The sequence below is a fragment of the Cnephaeus nilssonii genome, assembly GCF_951640355.1.
Source record: "Cnephaeus nilssonii genome assembly, chromosome: X".
Classification (NCBI taxonomy): Eukaryota; Metazoa; Chordata; class Mammalia; order Chiroptera; family Vespertilionidae; genus Cnephaeus; species Cnephaeus nilssonii.
The window spans coordinates 121095459-121113219 of record NC_137071.1 but is presented as its reverse complement, the minus strand read 5'-3'; the positions used below and the strand labels follow the sequence as shown (position 1 = coordinate 121113219).

General features: G+C 52.8%; 1 protein-coding gene across 1 annotated transcript; it reads left to right on the top strand.

Annotated features, from left to right (window-relative positions):
* Positions 1-1291: 1291 nt before the first annotated feature.
* On the top strand, positions 1292-5773 carry PNCK (pregnancy up-regulated nonubiquitous CaM kinase). The gene is made up of 12 exons (XM_079765324.1): positions 1292-1325; positions 2083-2152; positions 2386-2517; positions 3453-3527; positions 3612-3750; positions 3894-4017; positions 4185-4260; positions 4357-4469; positions 4564-4642; positions 4745-4832; positions 4994-5138; positions 5507-5773. Exons 2-11 carry the CDS (start codon positions 2085-2087, stop codon positions 5129-5131), a joined length of 1032 nt encoding a protein of 343 aa, XP_079621450.1. The 5' UTR covers positions 1292-1325; positions 2083-2084; the 3' UTR covers positions 5132-5138; positions 5507-5773.
* The last annotated feature ends 11988 nt before the right edge of the window (positions 5774-17761 follow it).

The following is a 17761-nucleotide window of genomic DNA, read 5'->3' as shown; positions in this document are numbered from 1 at the left end:
ACCCGGTGAAGTGAGGGAGCAAACCAGCCAGCTATCGGAGTGAATATCTGGGGCAGAGAGGCAGCTAGTGAAAGGCCTGGAGCAGGTGCATGTGAGTGTGTCTGAGGGCCACGTATGGTGCACACCCCACGCGCTGTGTGTTTGGGGGGCCGGTTAGGAAGCCAGTGCGGCTGGAGTTGGCTGGAGCTGCTTGAGCCAAGGGGAAAGTGGGTGGAGAGGGGCCAGAGCAATGATGGGAAAGGGGACCAATCATAGAGTCCTTAGGCCATGCCCTAGCTGGTTTGGCTCAGTGGATAGAGCATCAGCCCGGACTAACCGGTCCTGGGTTTGATTTCAGTCAAGGGTTTGTACCTCGGTTGCAGGCTCGAGCCCCAGCATTGGTTGGGGCATGTGCGGGAGGCAACCAATTAATGTGTCTCTCTTACATCGATGTTTTTCTCTCTCTGTCTCTTCCCCTTCCACACTCTCTAAAAATCAATGGAGCCTGGCCGGTGTGGCTCAGTGGGTGTGCATCGACCTATGAACCAGGAGGTCACGGTTCGATTCCCAGTCAGGGCACATGCCCGGGTTGCAGGCTCGATCCCCAGTAGGGGGCGTGCAGGAGGCAGCCGATCAATGATTCTCTCTCATCATGGATGTTTCTTTCTCCCTCTCCTTTCCTCTCTGAAATCAATAAAAATACGTATTTTAAAAATCAATGAAAAAAATATCCTCAGGTGCTGTGAGGACTCAGGCTTTGACTTGGAGTGACTTGGAAAGCCCAGGGGTGACCTGATCTCAATGCAGGGAATGCTCTGGCCGCTGGGCGGGGAGGAGACTGGGGTAGGAGAGGTTAAGGCTGGGTTCAGAGGGCGGAGGGAGCCCAGTGAGGAGGCCGTGGCTGTCCAACTGCGTGCCGATGGGGCTTAGGCTGGGGGCGGGGGGGTCAGAAGTGGCAGTGGCAGGGCTGGGCTAGGGAAAGAGACTGTTTTAGCCCAATTGGCCTGAGACGGAGCAGAGACCCGAAGGCTCACAGTCATGTCAACGTGCGGGTGAAGAGACTTCTGGATGGAGGACATCGGTGGTGCAAAGGCCCTGGGGCCGGCCCAGCCAGGCCGCCAGGGGGCTGAAGCCGGTGGGAACCAGCATGAATGACCCAGGAGGGAGGTGGCAGCCGGCCCGGCGGCAGATTGCCTTACAAGGTGCCCTGCAGCGCCGCCACCGCGTGCTCGGCCGCCAGCATTGGGCGGGAGCGCGCCGAGGGGGCGGGGCCGGCGGGGCGCGGGCGGGGGGCTCGGCGGGCGCCGTTGCCAGTGCGCGAGGCGACGCGGCAGCTTCCGATCCAGGTCGGTACCGAGCGCTCCCAGGCGGGGGCGTGCGGGGTCCCGCGCCGCAGTCTTCGCCCCGTCGCCCCCGCGTGCCCCCGCGCACACCTGTCATACCCAGCGCGCCCCTGGCCCGAACGCGCGCTGCCCACGCAGCTCCGGACGCGGGAGGCCCAGGCTGCGGAGTTCCTCCCGCCCTGCGGCGCCGAGGGCCCGGTGCGCCTGGGCAGCCGCGTGGGTGGCCGTAGCGGTGGCAGGCGGCTGTGCGCTGGGGTCGCAGGTGCATCTCAGGCGGGTTGGTGGCCTGGGTGGCGTGTGCCTGTGGGCGCTGAGCGATGGGTGGCAAGTCCAGGCCTGGGGGCGAGGGAGGGCTCTTTGGGTGCTGTGGATGGGGGTGGGCTCCGAGGGGCGGGGGTGGGGGTGCATGGAGCCTTCTGGAAGGCGGCTCATTGCGGCTGACTCGGTTGTGTGGCGGCAGAGAGCGGGTGTCTGGGCGCCATCGCCATCGGTGTGGGGGGCGTTGGGGATCGCAGCGGCGTATGGCGGGGAGGGAGGGAGGAATGTATGCGGTGGTCTCGCTGGGACGCGTCCACCTGGGAGTGCTGACCTGGGTGGTGGGGGAAGGGCGAGATGTACCGGGGCTGGGGGAGGGTGTAGGGACCTGACGGGACATGTGTTCTTGAGTGGGGCTGTCGCTGAGGGTGGTTGAAGCACTCTGCTGGGCTTGGGGTGGGGGACCTCCCTCCAACTCTCCCTTGCCCTCCCCCCCCCCCCCCAGACATGTTGCTGCTCAAGAAACAGACGGAGGACATCAGCAGCGTCTATGAGATCCGCGAGAAGCTGGGCTCGTGAGTGTGGCCGCCAATGTGTTGTGTGTGCATGAGTGTCAGCGCGTGTGCGTCAGTGGCTGTGTGGGCGTGTGTGCGTGGGATGGGTGGCCTGGGATGGAGAGAGCCTCCCCTTCTGCTTCAGCTGGGGGGGGGGCTTCCTCCTCCCCACCTCTCCTCTTCCCCCCTCTCCTCCCCTCCTCTGCCTCTCCATCTTGCCCTCTCCCTTCCTGCCTCCGCTGTCTCCGCGGCAGGGGTGCCTTCTCCGAGGTGGTGCTGGCCCAGGAGCGGGGCTCCTCACACCTTGTTGCTCTGAAGTGCATTTCCAAGAAGGCCCTTCGAGGCAAGGAGGCCCTGGTGGAGAATGAGATTGCGGTGCTCCGCAGGTGCGTGCCTGGCCCTGGCTGCTAGGGCTGAAGGCCTGTGGGGCAGTGCCCTGGGGTGGAGTGCCCGGCCCCCTCTGTGCCCCAGGAAGGCCTGGCGTGGGGCTGTGCCTTGCAGGATTGGGCAGGGGTGGCCTGGGGTAGGGAAGGGGGCAGAGGTGGAAGGAAGCACCCCTAGGCCCTGAGGCTAGAGGAGGCTGCAGTGGCTTACAAGGTTTTATTTTTATTTTTAATCATATATTTTTATGGATTTCAGAGAGGAAGGGAGAGGGAGAGAGAGAGAGAGACAGAAACATCAATGATAAGAGAAACATCAGTCATTGATCAGCTGCCTCCTGCACGCCCCACAGTGGGGATGGAGCCCACAACCCGGCCATGTGCCCTGACCGGGAATCGAACCGAGACCTCTTGGTTCATAGGTCAACGCTCAACCACTGAGCCATGCCGGCTGGGCCAAGGGCTTTTTAAAAAAATATATTTTCATTGACTTCAAAGAGGAAGGGAGAGGGAGAGAGATAGAAATATCAATGATGAGAGAGAGTCATTGATCGGCTGCCTCCTGTACGCCCCCTACTGAGGATTGAGCACAAAACCTGGGCATGTGCCTTGACTGGAATCGAACACGGGACCCTTCAGTTCACAGGCCGATGCTCTACCCACTGAGCCAAACCAGCTAGGGCAGGGTTGTTGTTGTTTTTTAAAAATATTTTTATTGATTTCAGAGAGGAAGGGAAGAGGGAGAGAGAGATAGAAACATTGATGAGAGAGAATCACTGATCGGCTGCTGCCTCCTGCCCGCCCCACACTGGGGATCGAGCCCATAACGCGGGCATGTGCCCTGACTGGGAATCAAACCGTGACCTCCTGGTTCATAGGTTGATGCTCAACCACTGAGCCACACTGGCTGGGCTACAAGGGCTTTTTCTTGCTGTTTGCAGGGTCAGCCACCCCAACATCGTGGCTCTGGAGGACGTCCACGAGAGCCCCTCCCACCTCTACCTGGCCATGGAGCTGTGAGGAGGGCAGGGCGGGCTGGGGGGCTGGGTGGTGAGTGGGGGCTGAGGGGCCTGGCTCAAACGAACACCTGCTCCTCACAGGGTGACAGGGGGCGAGCTGTTCGACCGCATCATGGAGCGTGGCTCCTACACAGAGAAGGATGCCAGCCACCTGGTGGGCCAGGTCCTCGGCGCTGTCTCCTACCTGCACAGCTTGGGCATCGTGCACCGCGACCTCAAGGTGCCCGCCCTCTCACCCACTTGCCCAGGCCCTTACCCAGCCTCCTGTGCACCAAGGGCCTGGGGGACTTGAGGGGGCCCAGCCCCTGGTCGCAGCCCCCAGGACCACGCCAGGGCTGACCTCTGGCCTCCCGTGTGTCCTAGCCTGAAAACCTCCTCTATGCCACGCCATTCGAGGACTCCAAGATCATGGTCTCCGACTTCGGCCTCTCCAAAATTCAGGCTGGCAACATGCTGGGCACCGCCTGTGGGACCCCAGGATATGTGGGTATGTGAGGGGGGCTCCCTGAGGGGGCTGGGGGACCCCGTGGGAGCTGTGGTGCCCGGGGCAGGGCAGGTGGCTGGCCATTCCTGGGGTGACTAGGCGGAGCCAGGCAGCGCTGAAGGCTGGTGTGTGTGTGCGCGGGTGTGCGTCTGTCTGTCTCTGGCCCCCAGCCCCGGAGCTCTTGGAGCAGAAACCCTACGGGAAGGCCGTAGATGTGTGGGCCCTGGGTGTCATCTCCTACATCCTGTGAGTGACCACTGGGAAGGCTCTTCTTCTGCCCGCCTGCCCCCCTGCTGGGTTGGGGAGGGTTGGACAGCTGGGTGATTCATCTGTGGGTGCCAGGCTGTGTGGCTACCCCCCCTTCTACGACGAGAGCGACCCCGAACTCTTCAGCCAGATCCTGAGGGCCAGCTACGAGTTTGACTCTCCCTTTTGGGATGACATCTCTGAATCAGGTGAACTTGAGGCTGGCCCCAAGCTCAGGGAGGGGAGGGGGGCGCGCTGAGGGGAATGGGGGCGGGCTGGGCTGACCTGGCTTCCCTGCTCCAGCCAAAGACTTCATCCGGCACCTTCTGGAGCGAGACCCGCAGAAGAGGTTCACGTGCCAGCAGGCCTTACAGCATCTTTGGTGAATGGAACCCCTGCCAAGCTGTCCCAGGGCTGGAGGGAGGGACCACACCCTCAGATACCCCCCCCCCCCAACCCTCACTGACCCCTGGCCTCCCTCTAGGATCTCTGGGGATGCTGCCTTTGACAAAGACATCCTGGGCTCGGTCAGTGAGCAGATCCAGAAGAATTTTGCCCGGAATCACTGGAAGGTCAGTATGGGTCGGGCCGTGGACCTTTTTGGCTCCAGGCTGCCTCCCTTCCCACCTGCCCTATCCCTCAGCCTCAGGGGGAGGCCGCCAGTAGCCTCTCTGACCCTTGAAATCTCAGGGTTCAGGACCGGTCATAGCCTGATAGCCCTCTCTCCCTGCAGCGAGCATTCAATGCCACCTCTTTCCTGCGCCACATCCGAAAGCTGGGGCAGAGCCCAGAGGGTGAGGAGGGCTCAGAGCGGAGGATGGCCCGCCACAGCCACCCGGGCCTCGGGGCTGGCCAGCCCTCCAACTGGTGATGCCCAGGTACGTGGGGGTGGGCCCTGCCCCCCCCCAATAGGAGGTGGTTCCTGGGTTAGCTTAGAGGGTGTGGCGCCCCATGTGGCCAAGAGCTAAGCGGGGTGGACCCCAGAGAGCAGAGGGCTGAGGGCAGAGGGCACAGATGGAAGGGAGGGTCGGTCCAGGGTTCCGGGAGGAGTAGACAAGAGAGGGGGCCAGCAGGGGCTGGGGACCGCGGGCACCGTGAGGATCCGAGAGGGGCCCAGTGTCAAGACCCAGTGGGCTCCATCCGCAGCTGAGGGCCTTGACTGGGAGCCGGGCACAGTGCGGGCCGGGGTGCCTCCTGACTGTTCCTCTCCCTTGTGCGCTTCTCTCTCTCCCTCCACCCCTGGCAGATGCTGAGGCTGAGTGCACTGACCCCCGATTCTCTTCCCATGGACCCTCTCAGTCCTCTCCCCCATCCCCGCACCCTGGGGCTGGCCTCTGGTGGAGAGTTTGAGACGTGTGTGGCCCGCGGCACTCGGGTGGGAGGGGGGCACCCCTCAGGCTCTGCCCTTGCCGAGGGGCTGGTGGGGCATGGCCGCAGGGGCTCCCCTCCCCTGTCGCTGCCACAACCCCTCTAGACGCTGACGAGGCTCCAGGGGCTCCTTCCTGCACGCTGTTCTGCGCTTCGCTGACTGTGGGTGGTCCCGCTTGTGTCGTGGCCTCCGGCTCCCCTCCGGTTTCCCCCAAATCAATAAAGACAGACAGAGCAAAGGGCCTGGGGCCGGTGGTGAGCTGGAGGGAGGGGGAAGGGGCAGGGAGGGGGGAAGAGGGAGGGGACGGGTATCACCTGTGGGAAAGAAACCTGACCTAGCCCACTGCCACCCACACTTCTGCTCCCTTGGATCATGGCACACAAACTCCCGGTTGTCCGAGAACTTTCTGTCCCCGCCGGGCCCCCAAAGTGCCAGCAAGAGGCAGCCCGGATAGCAGCTCTGCCACCCTGGAGGTGGGCCTGCGTGTAGCTCTGGTTGCCAGCAGAGGGGGCTGGTGGGAGGCCCCACGGGAACCCAAGTCGCCAGGCCAGGAAGGGCTCACAGGCGAGTGAAGGCCTGTAGCCTGGGGTGGGGGGCGCCCAGAGTCCCAGCCTGCCGCCTCCAACCTCTCCCCACCGTCTCTCCCCGCAGTATTTCCAGCACACACTTTCCTATGGGGAAGGCTAGTGTCAGAGAGTGCAGGGGAGCCCCTTGGCCAGGAGAGGGCGCCACCGGGCCGCAATCGCTGTGCCGTGCTGAGCTGAGCTTTGGAACCTATGGGCTCCAGGCTTGGGGGAACCCAGGCTGGGCTGGTTATGGCTCCTGGTGTGAAGAGCGGTGGCCCCTGCCCCTTGCGCCCCAATTCTGGAGGGGTCCAAGCCTCTCCTGGACCCACTAGGCCCTTCTCCTGTGCCCACCAGGGGAAGACCCCCTAGGCCCACACCTCAGTTCCAGCCAGAGCAGAGAGAGCACCCTCAGAGTTTGGGGCCAGCTGGCCACTCCTTCCTCCCCACTGGGACCCCTGCGAGCCCCACCGCGGAGCGTGATGGAGAGAGACCTTCTGTGGGCCTTCAGGACCTGAAGGGGAGCAGTGACATCCAAAGCAGGGCTGGCCTGGGTCTCAGGGGCGGGGACTGGATCAGGATTTGGGGTTGGAAACAGGGGGCCTGGCTTCCACTGAGGAGAGCGGCTGGGGGTCCCAGCATCCTCCCGCCACCTTCCTGCTCCACATTGCCCCATGCACACCCCTCCCACAGGTCCCTGAGCTGAGCAAGTCTAGAGAGGGGTGGGCAGCTTCCTCCTCTGTCCCCATGGCCGGTTCTAGGCCACCCTTCACTCCAGGCTCTGGGGTCATACAATCCAGGGGACCTCAGGCAGCCAGCGCCACGGCCAGGTCTCAACAACTTGGCCTTCTCACCTCCGACGGACCTGTTCTGCCTCTCCTTAGCTCTCCGTCCGGGGCCTTGGCATCTGTCCCGCCACCTCAGACATCACCAGCGTCCCTTCGCTGGCTCTCCTTCCCTTCTTTCCAGTCCACATGAGACCCCGCGACACCGACTCATTCTCCTTTTGTCTGTCAAATATTGGTCAGGCATCTACGCCTGTGGCCGGTGCAGAGCCCGCCGGTCAGGGAGCCTGCCCGCGCGGAGGAGGCCCCGTGAAGGGATGGGCGTACTCGGATGATAGGAATGATGTGCGTGGGAAAGCCGCATGCTGGCTGCTCAGGAGCAGGTCTGAGCCAGCCTTCGAGAAGGAATCGCAATCCTTCAGAGAGAGCCAGCTCCTCAGCCCAGGCCGGCTGCCAGGTCACTGCTGCAGAGTTGGACCACAGCTCTGGCTGCCCTGATAGGATGCAGTTTGGCCTGTGGCCAGAAGGCGGCACCATGGTCACATCCATCACCTACCCCCGTTCCTTAGGCGCCTGGGGCAGCTGCTCAATACTGTTCCTCTCCTCTACCCCCACCCCCCAAGATCTGCCCCAGAAAGTCCCCACTTGGGACAGAGGTTCTGCCTCCCCCATCGCGGTGCAGGAAGAGAGTGGGACCATTCCTTCATTCCTCTAAGTCCTTCCCACCTGGGGGGCCTAGTTTGTGAGAAGGAAGCTTTGGGTCAGCGAGGCTGTGGGATGAGCCCTGGGTGAGAGAAAGGACTGGTTCAGCCAAAGGCAAGAGATAGGGGGTGGGATAAAGAGGGTGCTGGGGACCCTAACCGGTTTGGCTCAGTGGATAGAGCATCAGCCTGCAGACTGAAGGGTCCCAGGCTCAATTCCTGTTAAGGGCATGTACCTTGGTTGTAGGCACATCCCCAGTAGCGGGTATGCAGGGGGCAGCTCATCGACATTTCTCTCTCATCAATGTTTCTAACTCTCTATCCCTCTTCATAAAAAAAAAAATCAATAAAAATACATTTTAAAAATTTAAAAAAAAGAGGGTGCTGGGGGCCTGGCCAGTGTTGCTCAGTGGTTGAGCTTCGACCTATGAACCTGGAGGCTACGCTTTTTTTTAAAAAAAATATTTTATTGATTTTTTTTTTTACAGAGAGGAAGAGAGAGGGATAGAGAGCTAGAAACATCGATGAGAGAGAAACATCGATCAGCTGCCTCCTGCACACCCCACACTGGGGATGTGCCCGCAACCAAGGTACATGCCCTTGACTGGAATCGAACCCGGGACCTTTGAGTCCGCAGGCCGACGCTCTATCCACTGAGCCAAACCGGTCTCGGCTGGAGGCTACGCTTTGATCCTCGGTCAGAGCACATGCCCAGGTTTCGGGCTTGATCCCCAGTGGGGGCCTTGCAGGAGGCAGCCGATCAATGATTCTCTCATTATTGATGTTTCTCTCCCTCTCCCTCTCCCTCTCCCTCTCCCTCTCCCTCTCCCTCTCCCTCTCCCTCTCCCTCTCCCTCTCCCTCTCCCTCTCCCTCTCCCTCTCCCTCTCCCTCTCCCTCTCCCTCTCCCTCTCCCTCTCCCTTTTTCTCTGAAACAAATAAAAATATTAAAAAAAAGAGGGATCTGGGGTGTGTGTGTGTCCTGTGAGAGCATTCACGTTCAGGGAGCAGCAGGTGCTCAGGCGCGAGGCTGGCTACTGGAGGGATCAGAGCCTGGCAGGGGAGTGGCAGGCTTAGTCAGCAACAGTGAACCCCGGGAGCGTTGTGGCAGAGAGTGCCCTTATACTGGCAAACTCGGGTGCTGTGGTTCAGGAGCAGGGCCCGGCAGGCTGGCCTTCTTGGGTCCTGGGGACCAGACCAGAATTGAGGGGGGAGCCTTGTGGGTGTCCTGAGAGGAAGCTGTCCCCCTCATTCCGGACCACACAGGGTTGGCCACACTGTCTTGGAGCAAACCTGTGGGTGGTAGGTGTTCTGGGGAGGCTCAACCTGGGGGGGGGGGGGCACACTGGGGTGGCCAAATGAAGGAGAGGCATCTGGGGTTTCTGGGTGGATTGTGGAACCATTCACCAAGAGGAGTTCACCTGGGGTGGCTTTGGGGAGAGACAATGGGACTGGTTTTGGACACGGCGAGTTGGAGGTGTCTGAAGTGGAAGTAGAGCGCCTTAGCCGGTTTGGCTCAGTGGATAGAGCATCGGCCCACGGACTGAAGCGTCCCGGGTTCGATTCCGGTCAAGGGCACATACCTCGGTTGCAGGCTCCATCCCTGGGCCCAGGTCAGGGCACTTGCGGGAGGCAACCAATCGATGTGTCTCTCTCACATCGATGTTTCTCTCTCTGTGTCTCTCCCCGTCCCTTCCACTCTTTCTAAAAGCCAATGGAAAAATATCCTTGGGTGAGGATGAACAACAACCAAAGATGAGAAGTGGAAGTAGGGCAAAAGAGACTTCTCACCCTTCTCTCGGCAAATACTGGCTTTGCAGCTGATCCCTAGGGTTCGCCCAGTGGGAGCGCTTATTGAGGACTCACTGTGTGCCAGGCCCTATTCCGGGGAGCTTTCTAGGTAGTCACTCAACCAAACGTCAGCTGGGAAGTGGCCACTCTCATTATCACTGGCCCCATTTTACAGCTGGGAAAACTGAGGCATAGAGAGGCCGAGTAACTGAGCCAAGGCCACACAGCCTTGTGGCCTGTCCTGCTGCCTGCCTCCGTGCAAGTGAGGAGGGCTCACTGGGAACGTGAGGGTTGCGTAGGGACTTGAGGAAAAGATGGGGGACACTAGGCTGGAGTTTGGGCCTTGCAAGTGCTTTTGCCACCTTTGAAATCCTCTGCCCCTTGGTTTCCTTTACTACTATTTAAAAGTTCTGGCCCGGCTGGTGTTGCTCAGTGGTTGAGTGTAGACCCATGAACCAAGAGTTCGCCGGTTCGATTCCCCATCAGGGCACATGCCCAGGGGTGCGGGCTCCATCCCCAGTGTGGGGCGTGCAGGAGGCAGCCAATCAATGATTCTCATCATTGATGCTTCTATCTCTCGCTCCCTCTCCCTTCCTCTCTGAAATCAATAAAAAGTGTATTAACTCCTCCCCTCGCCAAAAAAGGACATGCTTTAAAAATTCCCTGTGAAATGGAACCTGGGAGGTGGGGCGTGGCATCTGAGCCCTGGAAAGATCCCTCTGGGGTTCAGTGTGAGGGATGGTCGGGCAGAGGCACAGGGTTAGTGGTGGGTATACATGTGGGTGGGTCATGTGGGGGGCAAGGCAAGAGATGCAGAGAGCCTGTGCCCAGGCTGCTGAAGTGGGATGGGGAAGCTGGAGATGGGTCCTGGTGGCCTGAAGGGGGGGGGGGCGTGTAAGGGAGTTGAGGATGCCCCCCCTCCTCCCACTGCCCCAGAACTCAGGAAGAAACAGGCCTATTCAGGACACCACGAAGGGGCCAAGCCAGGCCTCCTGTCTCCACTCTAAGCCGAGTTCCTTCTTGCCAGGCACGTTTTCTGCCCACCCCCAGCTTTGTCCAGGCCCCGCTGTCTCCACTCCTGTCTTCTCAGCTGGAATGTTTGGGAAATAAACAGCCAGGTTCGCCTGATCGAGGCCTGTTGTGAGACGTCGCGGGAGATCAGCCTGAATGTGAGCTTTCTCCAGAGGGCACTAGGGAGCCGCTGGAGCCCACAGGCAGCGCAGTGACAGGAGCAGATTGCTGCTTTGGGAGAGCTTTTCAGTATTTCCCAACCCTACCTGTCCCCCCTTTAAAAATATTTTTTTATTGATTTCAGAGAGGAAGGGAGAGGGAGAGAGAGGGAGAAACATCAATGATGAGAGAGAATCATTGAGCAGCTGCCTCACACACGCCCCACACTGGGGATCAAGCCCGCAACCCGGGCATGTGCCCTGACTGGGAATCGAACCGTGACCTCCTGGTTCATAGGTGGACGCTCAACCACTGAGCCACGCCCTCCGGGCCCTATCTGTCCCCTTTTGATAAATATAAAAGCCTTGTCGCCAGGTCCCCTCCCCAGGCCCCACGGAGAGTTCTGTAGTTCCCCTCATGCCAGGGAGCCAAGCTTGCCTCACATCATACCCCAGTAGAGGCCTCATTGCTTCGTCAGTTTCTCCTTGTAGTTCTCTCAACTATTGCTTTATGTATTTTCAAGTGCAGATGAACTTAGAATTGAGATATATGATTAAAATGTACTGACAGCCCTGGCAGGTGTGGCTCAATGGTTAGAGTGTCGGCCCATGCACCGAAGGGTGTGATTCCCGGTCAAGGGCAGATACCTGGCTTCGATCCCCATCCTCTGGTCAGGACGGTGTGCATGGGGGACACAACCAGTGGATGTGTGTCTCTCACATCGATGTTTCTCTCCCTCCCTCCCTCCCTCCCTCCCTCCTTTCCACTATCTCTGAAAAAGCAATGGAAAAAATATCCTCAGGTGTGGATTAACAAAAAAAAAATGTAGTGACATGCATTAGTACTGGTAATGCTTTTTGCCTTATTGTCTACTTTGATAGTAACATGGCAACTATAACTTTCTTTTGGTTGATATTTGCCCAGTATGTCTTGTTCAATCCTTTTCCTTTTAAGCTTAAAATTTGTTTTTTATTGAGATATAATTTACATACCATAAAATTCACCCTTTAAAAAGTATAATTTAACCCAGCTGGCGTGGCTCAGTGGTTGAGCATCGACCTATGAACCAGGAGGTCGCGGTTCAATTCTCAGTCAGGGCACATGCCCAGGTTGCAGGCTGGATCCCCAGTGTGGGGCGTGCAGGAGGCAGCGGATCCATGATTCTCTCTGATCATTGATGTTTCTATCTCTCTTGCCCTCTCCCTTCCTCTCTGAAATCAATAAAAATATGTTTTACAAAGTATAATTTAATGGTTTTTTTAGTATATTTACAAAGTTATTCAATCATCACCACAATCTAATTACAGAATGTTTTCATCACCCCAAAAGAAACCCCTGTATCCATTTAGTGGTCACTCCACATTCCCCCATCCCACCCCAGCCTCTGGCAATCACTAATCTACTGTCTCTGTGGGTTTGCCTGTTTTGATATTGCACATAAATGGAATCATACGATATGCGGCCCTTTGTGTCTGGTCTCTTATGCTTTGCATAATGTTTTCATCCACATTGTAGCATGTGTCAGTACTTCATTTGTTTGTATAGCTGAATAATGTCCCATTGTATGAATAGGCCACGTTTTGTTTACCTATGCATCCATTGATGGACATTTCGGTTGTGTCCACCTTTTGGCTATTGTGAATTATGCTGCTATGGTAATTTTTATGCAAGTTTTTGTGTGGACATGTTTTTTTCAGTTGTGTTTTTCGGTACAATTCACCAGTGAAGACTTCTGGGCTTGGGTTTTCTTTGTGGGAAGATTTTCAATTCCTAATTCAATTTATTTGCTTATTATAAGTCTATTCAAATTTTCTACTTTAAAGTCAATTTTGGTCATTTGTGTCTTTCTAGGAATTTGTCCATTTCATCTGAACTGTCTAATTTGTTGGCATAAAATTGTTCAAAACTTTGCCTTATGACCCTTTAAATTTCTATAGGTCAATAGTAATGTGCCCCTTTTCATTCTCAATCTTGATAATCTTTTTTCTTAATCATGCTGGGTAAATTGAAGAACCAACTTTTGTTTGAATTGATGGCCTCTAATGTTTTCCTGTTTTTTATTTTATTCATTTCTGTACTAATCTGACCTCTGCTGGCTTTGAATTTTGTTTGCTTTTCTTTTTTTAGTTTATTAAGGTGGATCACTAGGCTATTGATTTGAGATCTTTCTTATTTTTTGCTAGTATAGACATTTAAAGCTATAAATTTCCTTCTAAGTACTGCTTTAACCATTGCTTCTTGGCCTTTTGGCTAAGATCAAGTGTAAGTACTGCTTTAACTACATCCCACAATTTCAATATGTTGTGTTTTCATTTCATTCTGTTCAAAGTATCTTCTAATTTCCCTTGTAAATTTTTTCTTTGACCTGTGGATTATTTAGGAGTTTGATGTTCAATTTCCCAGATTTCTTTTTCTTTTAAAAAAATCGAATTTAATCCTTTTAGATGTATTGAGACTTGTTTTATGACCTAGATTAGTTCTATCCTGGAGAATGTGCCATGTGTATTTGAAAAGAGTATTTTGCATCTGTTGAGTGAAGTGTTTTATAGATTCCAGTCACACCAAATTTGTTGTTAGTGTTGCTCAAGTTTTCTATATCCTTGCTGCTTTTCTTTCTAGTTTTAATAATTATTGAAAGTGGGGTATTGAAATTTCCAACTCTCATAGTTGAATGGTCTCTTTCTCTTTTACATTCTGCTTGTTTTTGTTTTATATATTTTTGGGCTGTGCTGTTAGATATGTATATGTTTATAATTGTAATATCTTTCTAATGAGTTGACCCTTTCATCATGATGAAATGTTTCTTTTTTCTCTAATAATAGCCTTTGTCTTAGAGTCTGTTTTATCTGATATTAATATAGTCACTCCAGCTCTCTTATGGTTACTGTTTGCATGATCTTTTTCTGTCCTTTTACTTTCAATCTATTTGTGTCTTTGAATCTGAGATTAGTCTCTTGTAAGCTAATATATAGTTGAATCTTTCTTTTTTAAAAAAATATTTTTTATTGATTTTTAGAGAGCTAGGAAGGGGGAGAGAGAGAGAGAGAGAGAGAGAGAGAGAGAGAGAGAGAGAAAGAGAGAGAGAGAGGTACAGACACAGAGAGAGAAATATCGATGTGAGACACATCAATCGGTTGTCTCCTGTACATGCCCTTGACTGGGAATTGAACCCACACCCTTTGGGCCTCAGGCCGACGCTCTAACCACCAAGCTAAACCAGCCAGGGCCTCTGTTGTCTTTTTAACTATATATATTTAATTGTAGTTGGATTATAGTATGCATCTTAATCACAACCTACTTCATATTAATATTGACTTAGTTTTGATAAAAGGTAGAGCCTGCTCCAAGATAGCTTTATGCCTTCTCCCCTCTTTAGTGCCATTAATGTCATATATATTACATCTATATCGGTTACAAACCCCAAAATACAGCATTATACCTAATGCTTTACACAACCTTGTGTCTTTTAAAGAAGTTAAGGTAAGAAATGAAGAAAATACATTAGGAGAGGTTTTTATTTTAACCCACATATTAACTATTTTTGATGCTCTTCATTTCTTCTTATGAATTCAAGTTACTAACTGTTGTCAATCTGAAGTACTTTTTGTAAAGTATACTAGTGCCCTAGCTGGTTGCTCAGTGGTTAGAGCATTGGCCTGTGTACTGAAGGGTCATGAGTTCCATGCTGGTCAAGGGCACATACCTCAGTTGACCTTGATTGCTGCAAGCACGTACCTTGGTTGCTGCAAGCACGTACCTCTCCCTTCCACTCTCTAAAAATCAGTGGGAAAAATATCCTTGGGTGAGGATTAACAACAACAAAAAAAACCAACAACAAATATATATATATATATATACTAGCAATGAATTATCTCAGTCATTGTTTACCTGGAAATGTCTTTTTTTTAAACCTTCAATTTTTAAAGGATAGTTTTAGATATAGAATTTATGTCTACAACTAGCTCTTTGGTGTTTGCCTTACTTGGGATTCATTGAGGCTCAATCCTTTTCCTCGTTGTTCTTCAGATTGGACAATCTATTTTCAAGGGATTTCTTCAAATATTTCTTCTACTCCCTCTTCTCTATTCTCCACTTCAAAGCCGCCCATTACACATTTTTTCGCTTGCCTGTTGTTGTACCACAGGTCTCTGAAGCTCTCGAAACATGGAAAATATGACAGCAATGAACTTCCTGGATCTGATTGTTTCTCTTAAAATTCTGGATGTTTCTGCCTCTGAGAAGTCACTTCCACAGACAGTGCTCCTGGGTGTGGGTATTGCCTAACACTTCAAATTGAGTTAGCCCCCTAGGCGGAGAAGCTACTGGTCTCCATGGCCTGCCTTGCCCGGGCAGGACCTCCATGCCAACCAAGCTGAAAAGGATGCGAGTAGCCCTAGGCCAGAATGACACACATTCCCAAAGTTCAGATTCTTGGTTTATGAAATACGTTTGGTTGCTTTCCAGATCATAAAGGTTGTTTTTGTCAATACTCGCTTGGCCATAGCTGAGCATCCTGGCCTTCTATCTGCTTTTCTGGTCCTATCTTGTAGATGTATCTCTTATGACCAGATTATAGCTGGATTTTCAACAATCCTGTCTAACTGGAGAATTTAGTCTCTTTTGCTCAGTGATATTTGGAATAATTTTTAAAATTTTATTTTATACTTTCTACTTATTCCAATGTTTCTGTTTCTTCATTTTCCTCTTTAGACTACTTTTCGATTGAGATTTTTTTTCTCATTATTTGATATTTTTTCTCCAGTAGTTTGGAAGTAGTACACTCAATATTCTTTTAGGAGTTATTCTAGAAAGTTCCACATGCATATTTATCTCAACAGAGTTTAAAGTTACTCAATATTGATATGGACACAAGGGGATAAACAGGGCCCAGGATTATCTTCCCATCATACACAACTGGAAAGCTTGCCAAAATATGTGAATCACTGTTTTTCTTTTTCTTTTTTGAAAATTTATCTTTATTGTTGCAAGTCTTACAGATGCCTCTCCTTTCCCCCCCCCCCCATTGACCCCCTCTTCCCCATTCCTGTCCCCTGCCCCAGGCCTTCCTTCACCCCACTATTGTGTGTCCATGGGTTATGCATATAAGTTCTTTGGTTGATCTCTTCCCTCCCCCACCCTTCCCTCTGATATTCATCAGTCTGTTCCATGCATCCATGTCTCTGGATCTATTTTGTCTGTCAGTTTATTTTGTTCATTAGATTCCACATATAAGTGAGACCCTGTGATTGTTGTCTTTCTCTGACTGGCTTATTTCACTTAGCTGAATACTCTCCAGGTCCCTCCATGCGGTGAATCAACTGTTTTTATTTTATTTTATTTTTTTAATCCTCACCCGAGGATATTTTTTCCATTGACTTTTAGAGTGGAAGAGAGAGGGAAAGACAGAGGAAAATATTGATCTGAGAGAAACACATCAATTGGTTGCCTCTTGCACGTGCCCCGACTGAGGTTTTGACCAGAATCAAACCCGATGCTCTATCCACTGAGAAAAACTGGCTAGGGCATGAATCAACAGCCAGCGAAGACCCTGTAATGTCTGAAAGAAAGGAAACAAATAGGTGAACTCCATCACCCAGACTTCAGGACTGAGGTAGAAGAAACATAAAAATATAACCCGGCTAGTGTGGCTCAGTGGTTGAGCATCGACCAATGAACCAGGAGGTCATGGTTTAATTCCTGGTCAGGGCACATGCCTAGGTTGTGGGCTCGATCCCCAGTGGGGGGCGTGCAGGAGGCAGCTGATCAATGCTTCTCTATCATTGATATTTCTATTTATCTCTTTTCTTTCCTCTCTGAAATCAATAAAAATATATTTTAAAAAAGTATATATAACACATAATGCTAAAAATCAGCCAATCAAAACAGACCCAGGGGAGTTCCTGTTTCTGGTCTGCTAACAAGTGAAGAGCTGAACACATTGAAAAATCAACAGCTCTTTTTAGATCCATCAGAGAATCGAGGTCACAGGACAGACTGCTGCCCCCCAAACTAGAAAGACAGGCAAATGCAGAGAATCACAATTTACCAGCACAAAAACCCACAACTGGAAACAGTGCTGGGGCAGGCAAACCTCAACTGGAATGGGTGAATTGCTGGGGCTCATTGTGGACACGTATGAGAGTTAAAAATGCCAGGAGGATGCGTGGTCTTAGGGAGGCTTTCACGCTTTTGTGACTTTTACCTCCCGGAGCCCTACCGGGTTCTCACTGAAGATTGGAGAAAAATTTCCTCAGGGTTCTGGCCGGGGGGGTGGGGCGGGAGGTGGAAGAGTAGATATTTTGAAATACACCAGAGCACTCTTCTTCTTTTTAAATATTCACCCGAGGATATTTTCCCATTGATTTCTATCTAGAGAGAGTGGGAGGGAAGAGGGGGAGAGAAACATGGACAAGACAGAGACACATTAGTTGGTTGCCTTCAGCAAGTGCCCCTCCTGGGCCTGGGGAACCTGCAACCGAGGTACAAGGTACAAGGTACGTGACCTTGACCAGGAATGGACCCCTCCACCTGACCTTTTGCTGATGCTCTAACCACTGAGAAAAACCGGCCAGGGCTTCTTTTTTTATGTTTATTGTTAAAAAAAAATATTTTTATTGATTTCAGATAAGAAGGGAGAGAGAGAGAGAGAGAGAGAAAGAGAGAGAGAAACATCAACGATGAGAGAGAATCATCCATCAGCTGCCTCCTTCACACCCCACACTGAGGATTGAGCCCGCAACCTGGGCATGCGCCCTGACTGGGAATCAATCTGCGACCTCCTCATTCGTAGGTTGACGCTCAACCACTGAGCCACCCTGGCTGGGTGGGCTTCTTTTTTTTTTTTAAAGTATATTTTTTATTGATTTTACAGAGAGAGGAAGGGAGAGGGAGAGAGAGAAACATTGATGTGAGAGAGCAACATCCATCGGTTGCCTTCTGTACAAATCCCCACCAGGGACTGAACCCACAACCCAGGTATGCGCCCTGACCAGGAATCAAACCGGCAAGCTTTCGATGCACCGGACCATACTCAACCAACTGAGCCACATCAGCTGGGCAACTCTTCTTCTTAACATGGCCCACCCTCAAGAAGACAATCGATTACATCAAAGCCTGAATTATGG